General features: G+C 43.7%; 1 protein-coding gene across 1 annotated transcript; it reads left to right on the top strand.

Moving 5' to 3' along the window:
* The first annotated feature begins 2,199 nt into the window (after nt 1–2,199).
* LOC136154472 (casein kinase I-like) lies at nt 2,200–3,222 on the top strand. The gene has a single exon (XM_065916737.1). The coding sequence runs from the start codon at nt 2,200–2,202 to the stop codon at nt 3,220–3,222; it is 1,023 nt and encodes a 340-aa protein (XP_065772809.1).
* Nucleotides 3,223–10,257: the final 7,035 nt, after the last annotated feature.

Here is a 10,257-nt window from a genome sequence, read left to right on the forward strand (position 1 = left end):
AGTTTTTTAAGAAATCTCCACACAGTTCTCCATAGTGGTTGTACTACTTTGCATTTCCATCAACAGTGTAAGAGGGTTCCCTTTTCTCCACACCTTTTCCAGCTTTTATTGCTTGTAGACTTTTGAATAGCAGCCATCCTGACGGGCGTGTAATGGTACCTCGTTGTGGTTTTGATTTGCATTTCTCTGATAATGAGTGATGTCGAACATCTTATCATGTGTTTGTTAGCTATCTGTATGTCTTCTTTGGAGAAACTGGGTCATTTATTTTTCTGGAATTGAGCTGCAGGAGCTGCTTTTATATTTTTTGAGATTAATCCTTTGTCTATTGCTTCATTTGCTATTATTTTCTCCCTTTCTGAGGGCTGTCTTTTCACCTTGCTTATAGTTTCCTTTGTTGTGCAAAAGCTTTTAAGTCTCATTAGGTCCCATTTGTTTATATTTGCTTTTATTTCCAGTATTCTGGGAGGTGGGTCATAGAGGATCCTGCTGTGATTTATATCGGAGAGTGATTTGCCTTTGTTCTCCTCTAAGAGTTTTATAGTTTCTGGTCTTACATTTAGATCATTAATCCATTTTGAGTTTATTTTTGTGTATGGTATTAGAAAGTTTTCTAGTTTCATACTTTTACAAGTGGTTGGCCAGTTTTCCCAACACCACTTGTTAAAGAGATTGTCTTTTTTCCATTGTATATCCTTGCCTCCTTTGTCGAAGATAAGGTGTCCATAGGTACGTGGATTTATCTCACGGACAGAGGAGCCTGGTGGGCTACAGTTCATGGGGTTACAAAGAGTCGGACAGGACTGAAGCGAATTAGCACACAGCACTGGTCAAAGTACCCAGCATGTCTGGTACCTACCTGTTTAAGAAATGAATTCTAGGTATTTCCTAAGAGAACTAGAAGATTTAGAAAAGCTAATTTAATCTTAATTTCTGAATAATGATTTACTGATTGAATTTAACACATGATGAATAAGAGAAATGAATAGCTTTAAATATTTTTACTCTGCACAATGTTAGGTATAACTAGGTATTTAACAAGCATAGCATATCATGGCGAAAATCATTAAAGACAACTGACTTCCTAGATCTCTTACATCCAACGCCCAGTGCTGACCATGTCACCTTGAATAGGACTGTATTGTAACAGGGGTCATCGAGGACGTCACTGTGGACTTCAGCAGGGAGGAGTAACAGCACTTGGACCCTTTACAGACGTGCCTGTGCCAGGATGTGACACTGGAGACCTACAGCCAACTGTGCGCAATGGGTGAGTAAGCACAGCTGCCCTCTGCACCTTCCAGGGGCCTCAGAGAGGCTGCTTGCAGTCTCAGCAGCTGAAGGCTCTGGGGCATCTGAAGTGTGTAATGGTGCCATCTTTGATTTGCCCGAGATACTTCAGTCCTTTTACACTTCTTGGTTACTCTATTCCCAGGGAAATGGGATTACTTTCCTGAAGAGCAAATAGGAGCCTGGTTGAAAGGCCCTGAAACCCAGTTAACTGGACCCAATCCCGTGTCATGTCCTATTCACAGAGAACCAAGTTCCCAAACTAGAGGTCACCTTCAAGCTGGAGCAAGGAGACGGCGCATGGACACGGGAGGAGGAAAGCCCACATCACGGCTGCTCAGATGTGTGACCTGAGTAGCTGGGGGACGTGGAGTAGATCTGTTTTTCTAGGAGAGGCTGACGCCTTCGAAAGACTCTGAAGATAACCTGTCTTGAAGGTTCTAAGAGCGCCCGTGACTCCTTTCCCAGAGTTCTCTGCGCCATGAAGCGCCCGCCTGGAACTCGGGGCACTTTGTGTTGGCTGCAGCCGTTATAACAAGATGGCAGCGCCGGCGGAGTGACAAAGGTCCCTCCTGGCGGGAATCGTCATCACTGGTGGCGGTGGTATCGCTGCCATAACTTCACGGCTCCCCTTTACCAGCCCCCGAAGTCGTCGCCAGAAGCCAGAGGCTCAGCCGGCTAACGGTGAGAACCCCCTCAACGGTTGGTGGGCTGGTGAAAAGACATCTGACAGTAGCGGTGGTCAGGGTCCCCTTGGCGGATTCTGGGCCCTGTAACGCTGAGAAACAGCCAGCGTTCCCTGTTTCCTGCCTGCCTTCATGGCCTTGCTCCGTGGACGAGCCCGAGGGGCGTCCGTCGTCCCCTTAGAGGTGTCGGAGCTTAACCCCAACCCCATCTTTATCTCTCAGGATGGCGAGCAGCAGCGGACCCAAGGCCGATTCCATTGTCGGAGGGAGATATAAACTGGTTCGGGAGATCGGGTGTGGCTCCTTCGGGGACGTTTACTTGGCGATAGACCTCACCAGCCACGAGGAAGTGGCAGTAAAACTAGAATTACAGAATGCGAGGCAGCCCCGGTTGGTACATGAGACGGAGCTCTATAATATTCTTCAAGGTGGGGTTGGCATCCCCCAGATACGGTGGTCTGGTCAGGAAGCGGACTCTAATGTGCTAGTCATGGATCTTCTGGGACCCAGCCTTGAAGACCTCTTCAATTTCTGTTCAAGAAAGTTCTCGATGAAAACTGTACTTATGTTAGCTGATCAGATGATCAGTAGACTCGAATATGTACATACACACAATCTGATACACAGAGACATTAAACCAGAAAACTTCCTAATGGGTACTGGGAAGCAGTGGAAGCAGTTATTCCTTATCGATTTTGGTTTGGCCAAGAAGTACAGAGACCCCGGGACGGGGCAGCACATACCCTACAGAAAAAGTAAAAGGCTCACTGGCACACCCCTCTATGCTAGCATCTGTGCACATCTTGGCCAACAGAGTCGCCGAGATGACATGGAATCATTAGGATATGTTTTGATGTATTTTAATAGAGCCAGCCTGCCATGGGAAGGATTACAGGCTGCAACAATGAAGGAAACACTTGACAAGATTAGCGATATGAAGATAACCACATCTGTTGATGTTTTATGTAACGGCTTTCCTATACAATTTGCCATGTACTTAAAGCATTGTCGCGCGCTGTCCTTCGAGGAAGCCCCGGATTACACGTATCTGAGGCGGTTATTCCGCCTTCTTTTCAGGACCCTGAATTACCAATATGACTATGCATTTGATTGGGTAGTGTTAAAGCAAAAAGCAGAACAGCAGGCTGCCTCTTCAAGTGGGCAGGGTCAGCAGGCCCAACCCGCGGCATCCCCAGGCAATCAATCTGAGAAAACCAAAAGTGAAGCAAAAGATTACAAAGCATGAATCAAGGAACGGAGGACACAGAGCAGAAGATTGGAGCACCAAATTCATTTCCCTATAAACTGGCTCTGGTCAACAGAGATATTCTATCCTCAGTTGAAGGCTCTGTAGTTAGTCAAACATGGTATCCAGTTTTCTGTTTCACTTTTTCGAGTGGAAATGTTCACTAAATGCTTCACACACACAAATGGGTGGGAAAATTGTGCCTATGCCAATTTTAATTAAAATCTTTACTTTGAACTATACTGCCTTGAGAGGTCTCATTGCAGTTGCTATGGTTGTTTATGCATTTTGAGGGTTTATCCATCCCTGGGGTTTGCAAGTTGCTCACTTAACACATTCTTAGAGTGATTGGCTACTTGTTTGCAAGTCAGTTGTTATGGAGGCAATCAAAGATTCCAGTGTTTGATCATATGAAAGACTGTGCCTGCTTACCTGTGCTGGAAATAACAGCCTCTTAAGTGAAGACTGAAGAAAAACTTAGTGACTACTAGATTATCCTCAGGACTCTGCATTAATTCTCTAATGTTTTTGGTACTTAAGAAAAAGCATATTTGTCACAGAATTTTAGTTAACATCTTACAACTGAACCTGTATATATGTTTAGATAAACTAGTCACTGTAAACATCTACATGATGTGGAATTTGTTTTTATTTGGAAATGAGAGCTTTATGATTTACAGATTCATTAAAAACTGTATGGGGAGGGAGGTGGGAGGGGGGTTCAGGATGGGGAACACATGTAAATCCATGGCTGATTCATCTCAATGTATGGCAAAACCACTACAATATTGTAAAGTAATTAGCCTCCAACTAACAAAAATAATCACAGAAAAAAAAAACTGTTTCTGTAAAAAAAAAAAGTCTCTAAACTTTTAAAGTTGGTTAGACAGAGTTAACAGAAGCAGGACTATCAGGCACAAATGTCAACAGTCAAAATAGATGCTGGTGCTGACTTTGTTCATTCTCTCTATATCGCCTCTGACCTAAATTTACAGAGTTATACCTGGACATTTTGCTTCAGAGATTCTTAAAGGCCCCCTACAGACACTGGGAAAGCAATGGGTGCAAAAAAAACAAATACATGCATATAATGATAACTCATTAAAAACTTGGTTATTCCCTGCTTTTATTGGGAAGTGGCTTGGGTCTATGAAGTCAGGAGCATTGTAGAGATCAGATCCACCAACCTGGAAAGACCCACACTTCAGCTGGGGGTCGCATTCTATAGGAGACCCAAGGAACACCACATTTCTATGGCCACAAGCTGTGTATCTGTAACTGATATGATTGTGTGACACTTAGAAAAGGCAGGTTTCTCGCTGGGACCAAGTGTACAACTATCCGCTCCTAAGTTGTTAAGTGTCTGTCCTTACACCCTGATCCATGACTTCAATTTATATAAAACAGTCATGTATATGCACAAATTTTAAATGCAGGACTGTCGCTACAGTGGTGTTAATTGTCAAAACCAAAACTATCCTTCATACATGTTTACTAACAGTATCTTGGTATCAAAAATTACACTACATGCAAAAACTCAATATTGAGAAATGGTTAAAATTGTACACAAAAATATTTGCTGACAGAAATATTTAAGTTACAGTAAAGAGAAAAAATGGTAAACAGTTCTGCTGCTGCTGCTGCTAAGTCACTTCAGTCATGCTAGTTTTCATTTAAAGTGTGTGCATATATCAATATATTAAAAACTCATGAGCAGAAACACTGAAGTCCATGCCCAGAAAAAAATGCCTGAAAGCATAAACATCAATATGTTAGTAGAAGTGATAGGAGGTAATAGAGTTAGTTCAATTCAGTTCAGTCAGTTCAGTTGTTCAGTCATGTCTGACTACTTGCAACCCCATGGAGTGCAACATGCCAGGACCCCTTATCCATCACCAACTCCTGGAGTTTACTCAAACTCATGTCCATGAGTCAATGATGCCATCCAACCATCTCATCCTCTGTCGCCCCCTTCTCCTCCCACCTTCAATCTTTCCCAGTATCAGGGTCTTTTCAAATGAGTCAGTTCTTCCCATCAGGTGGCCAAAGTGTTGGAGTTTCAGTTTCAGCATCAGTCCTTCCAATGAATATTCAGGACTGATTACTTTTAGGATAGACTGGTTGGATCTCCTTGCTACCCAAGGGACTCCCAAGAGTCTTCTCCAACACCACAGTTCAGAAGCATCAATTCTTTGGCTCAGCTTTTTTATAGTCCCAACTCTCACATCCATACAAGACTACTGGAAAAACCATAGCTTTGACTAGACGGACCTTTGTTGGCAAAGTAATGTCTATGCTTTTTACTGTCTAGGTTGGTCATAACTTTTCTTCCAAGGAGCAAGTGTCTTTTTCTTTCATGGCTGTAGCCACAATCTGCAGTGATTCTGGAGCCCAAATAAAGTCTGCCACTGTTTTCCCCATCTATTTGCCATGAAGTGATGGGGAAACAGTGGAAACAGTGACTGACTTTATTTTTTTGGGCTCCAAAATCACTGCAGATGGTGAGTAAACTCCAGGAGTTGGGGATGGACAGGGAGGCCTGGTGTGCTGCAGTCCATGGGGTCGCAAAGAGTCAGACACGACTGAGCGACTGAACTGAACTGAACTGATGGGACCAGATGCCATGATCTTAGTTTTCTGAATGTTGAATTTTAGCCCAAACATTTTTCACTCTCCTCTTTCACTTTCATCAAGAGACTCTTTAATAATTCTTAGCTTTCTGCCATAAGGGCGGTGTCATCTGTATATCTGAGGTTATTGATGTTTCTCCCGGAAATCTTGATTCCAGCTTGTGCTTCATTCTTATGATGAATCTTCATTCCAGCGTTTCTCATGATGTACTCTGCATATAAGTTAAATAAGCAGAGTGACAATATACAGCCCTGACATACTCCTTTCCTGATTTGGCACCAGTCTGTACTTCTATGTCCAGTTCTAACTGTTGCTTCTTGACCTGCATATAGATTTCTCAGGAGGCAGGTCAGGTGGTCTGGTATTCCCATCCCTTGAAGAATTTTCCTCAGTTTGTTTTCATCCACACAGTCAAAGGCTTTGGTATAGTCAATAAAGCAGAAGTAGGTGTTTTTCTGGAACTCCCTTGCTTTTTCAATGATCCAGCAGATGTTGGCAATTTGGTCTCTGGTTCGTCTTCCTTGCCTAATCCAACTTGAACATCTGGAAGTTCACGGTTGAAGTCTGGCTTGGAGAATTTTGAGCATAACTTTGCTAGCATGTGAAATGAGTGCAATTGTGCAGTAGTTTGAGCATTCTTTGGCATTGCCTTTCCTTGGAATGAAAACTGATCTTTTCCAGTCCTGTGGCCACTGCTGAGTTTTCCAAATGAACTGGCATATTGAGTGCAGCACTTTCACAGCATCATCTTTCAGGATTTGAAATAGCTCAATTGGAATTCCACTATTCAGCTCCACTAGCTTTGTTCGTAGCGATGCTTCCTAAGACCCACTTGCCTTCACATTCCAGGATGTCTGGCTCTAGGTGAGTGATCACACCATCGTGGTTATCTGGGTCATAAACATCTTTTTTGTACAGTTCTTCTATGTATTCTTGTCACCTCTTCTTAATACCTTCTGCTTCTGTTTGGTCCATACCATTTCTGTCCTTTATTGTGCCCATCTTTACATGAAATATTCCCTTGGTAGCTCTAATTTTCTTGAAGGGATCTCTCGTCTTTCTCATTCTGTTGTTTTCCTCTATTTCTTTACGTTGATCACTAAGGAAGGCTTTCTTATCTCTCCTTGCTATTCTCTGGAACTCTGCATTCAAATGGGTATATCTTTCCTTTGCTCCTTTGCCTTTAGCTTCTCTTCTTTTCTCAGATATTTGTAATGCCTCCTCAGGATACCATTTTGCCTTTTTTGCATTTCTTTTACTTGGGGTTGGTCTTGATCGGTGCCTCCTGTACAATGTCACGAACCTCTGTCTATAGTTCTTCAGGCACTCTATCAGATTTAATCCCTTGAATCTAATTGTCACTTCCACTGTATAATCGTAGGGGATTTGATTTAGGTCATACCTGAATAGTCTATTGGTTTTCCCTACTTTCTTCAATTTAAGTCTGAATTTGGCAAGAAGGAGTTCATGATCTGAGCCCCAGTTAGCTACAGGTCTTGTTTTTGCTGCCTGTATAGAGCTTCTCCATCTTTGGCTGCAAAGAATATAATCAATCTCATTTCAGTATTGACCATCTGGTGATGTCCTTGTGTAGAGTCTTCTCTTGTGTTGCTGGAGGAAGGTGCTTGCTATGACCAATGCGTTCTCTTGGCAAAACTCTATTAGCCTTTACCCTGCTTCATTCTGTACTCCAAGGCCAAATTTGCCTGTTACTCCAGGTATCTCTTGACTTCCTACTTTTGCATTCCAGTCCCCTATAATGAAAAGGACATATTTTGGGGATGTTCGTTCTAGAGTTTGAGGTCATTTTAAGTTTCTTCTTTCTACTTAGAGCAGAGAACTTTACACTCTAAGTTACAAATGTTACACTCTATGTTACAAATATAAAACTTTTTAATATATTCATATATATAAATAAACATTTTATATATTTATATACATATATGATTCTATATAAAAATATAAAACACATTTAACTACTCCATATCCATTTAGTAAACAAAACAAGTGTAATGCAGTTTTGTAATATACACTCTCTCACTGAGCTGAGCCCCTGTGACAATCGCCTGTGCCTGGCGTTGAGCAGACTCAGGACCGTCAGCAGAGGGAGCTGTGGGGCAGGGGCAGTCTCCCTCATCTTCCTCTGTCTACAGAATTTCAACGGGAACTTTTAGCGGGAAAGCTGGTCTTGGCTGGAGTGTGGGGAGGGTGGAGGACACACTCAGGAGACCTGGCTCCTGTCCACTACTGTTACAACCCCGGAAACCTTGCCAACTCATGTACCTTCTCAGGCCATTTAATTCATTTTTAGGAGGACGAGGAAGAACCAGAAGGGCCCTAGAGACTGTGCTCACCCTACTACCCTGCCATCCTCTAAGTTCCAAAAAATGGGATTTTTCTGCCCTAGATCAGGGTAGAGGGGAAGTCAGCAAATCCCCAAGGATCAGGAAAAAGGGAGCTCTGGTGGCGATCAGCTGAACATGTGCACAGAGCCAGTGGGGAGTGCTGGACGTCAGGGGGCAAAAACGGTATGAAACGAAACACACATACACAAATGAATACATGGGAAAATGGGAAAATAAGAATAAGAGCAGTGTTTTCTATCAATGTCAATATGTTGGTTGTGATCATAGTCTGACAAGATGTTACCACTGGGGTGAAACTGGGTACTATGCCCTAAATGTCTGTGTCTCCCCCTCCCCAGATTTCATAGATTGAAATCCTTATCCTCAAGGTGATGGTACTAGGAGATGGGACCTTTGGGAGGTAATTAGGACATGACGTTGGAGTCCTTATGAATAGAGCTAGTGCCCTTATAGGAAAAGACGTGAAAGGAATGTGGGACACCAGCCATGTGTTTCTCACCCTCAGCAGGGGCATGGTGATGAATCTCAGGGGCAGCAAGTCTGGCATCTGCCCCCCCTGCCCTTGCCCTGAGTCCCTAGTGCCGGGTCAGGGTCACCTCCTTACAGAATTCCTGTCGCTGGAGCCCTCTCCCTCCTCACCTCACACACACTGCCTTGTCCCTCTGCAGCCAGGGCTGGGGACCACTGGGGCTGCTCCAGTTGGCTGGCATCCTCTTGCTGGGCTCCAGGCCCCAGGCTCTCTTGCTGACAACTCTGGGAACCCCAGGTCAGGTGGGCACCTGTGTTTTCAACCAGAACTTCTGGGGCCAGAAGGGAGATTCTGCAGCCTTCACCATGGGGTCTGGCCTAGGGGCTCTGCAGAGACCCCAGGAAACCTGGAGAGACAGTGCCCACATGCTCAGCTACTTAACATTCACCCCACAAACACTTCCTGCAGGCACTAAGGAGTAGCTAACTAGATTGGATACTATTGAAGAGAAAATTTCAGAAAAAAACCATTCTGCTTTATAGCCAAGGTGGAATACAGGGAAGATTATAAAATTTGGACAAAACTTAGTGAAGGTTTGAATCCCAAGTCTCTCACATGTTAGCTGGGAGAATATGAAGAAGTTACTTGTGGACACAAGTTCTAAAGCCAAGAAAGCATGCATATCTGAAAGAGTGATAAAAAGTACATGGGGGGCTTCCCTGGTAATCCAGTGGTTGTGATTTCACCTTCCAATGCAGGGGTGTGGGTTCAATCCCTGGTCAGAGAGTTAAAATCCCAGGTGCTTTGCAACCAAAAAATATAAAACAGAAGCAAGGGCTTCCCTGTTTGTCCAGTGGTTAAGAATCTGCCTTGCAATGTGAGGGACACTGGTTCAATCCCTGGTCGGGGAAGATCCCATATGCCTTGGAGAGACTAAGCCCACATGCCTGTGCTCTAGAGTCTGAGAACCGCAACTCCTGACCCCACCATGCAGCTGCTGAAGCCCATGCACCTAGAGCCTGTGCTCCACAACAAGAGAAGCCACTGCAATGAGAAGCTGTCACACCACAGCTGGAGAGTAGCCCCCAATCACCACAACTAGAGAAAGTCTGCATGCAGCGATGAAGACCCACCACAGCCAAATAAGAAAATGAATAAATCTTTTTAAAGAACAGAGGCACAATGGAAACACATTCAACAAAGACTTTAATGGTGGTCTACAGCAAAACAAAATTTTTTGTACGTACATGAAATGTACTTGTAATGGTAATGGGTGTGGTGTTATTCATGTCATGTCATGTCCGACTCCTTGTGACCCCATGGACTGCAGCATGCCAGGCTTCCCTATCCTTCACTATCTTCCAGAGTTTGCTCAAACTCATGTCCATTGAGTTGGTTATGCCATCCAACCATCTTATCCTGTCACCCTCTTCTTTTGCCTTCAATGTTTCCCAGCATCAGGGTCTTTTCCAATGAGTCAGCTCTTTGCATCAGGTGGCCAAAGTATTGGGACTTCAGCTTCAGCATCAGACCTTCCAATGAATATTCAAGGTTTATTTCCTTTAGGAT

The sequence above is a fragment of the Muntiacus reevesi genome, chromosome X (genome assembly GCF_963930625.1).
Source record: "Muntiacus reevesi chromosome X, mMunRee1.1, whole genome shotgun sequence".
Classification (NCBI taxonomy): Eukaryota; Metazoa; Chordata; class Mammalia; order Artiodactyla; family Cervidae; genus Muntiacus; species Muntiacus reevesi.

What these genes read in the sequence shown, in the direction of transcription:
- LOC136154472 (XM_065916737.1), top strand. Translation starts at nt 2,200, where the DNA reads ATGGCGAGCAGCAGCGGACCCAAGGCCGATTCCATTGTCGGAGGGAGA.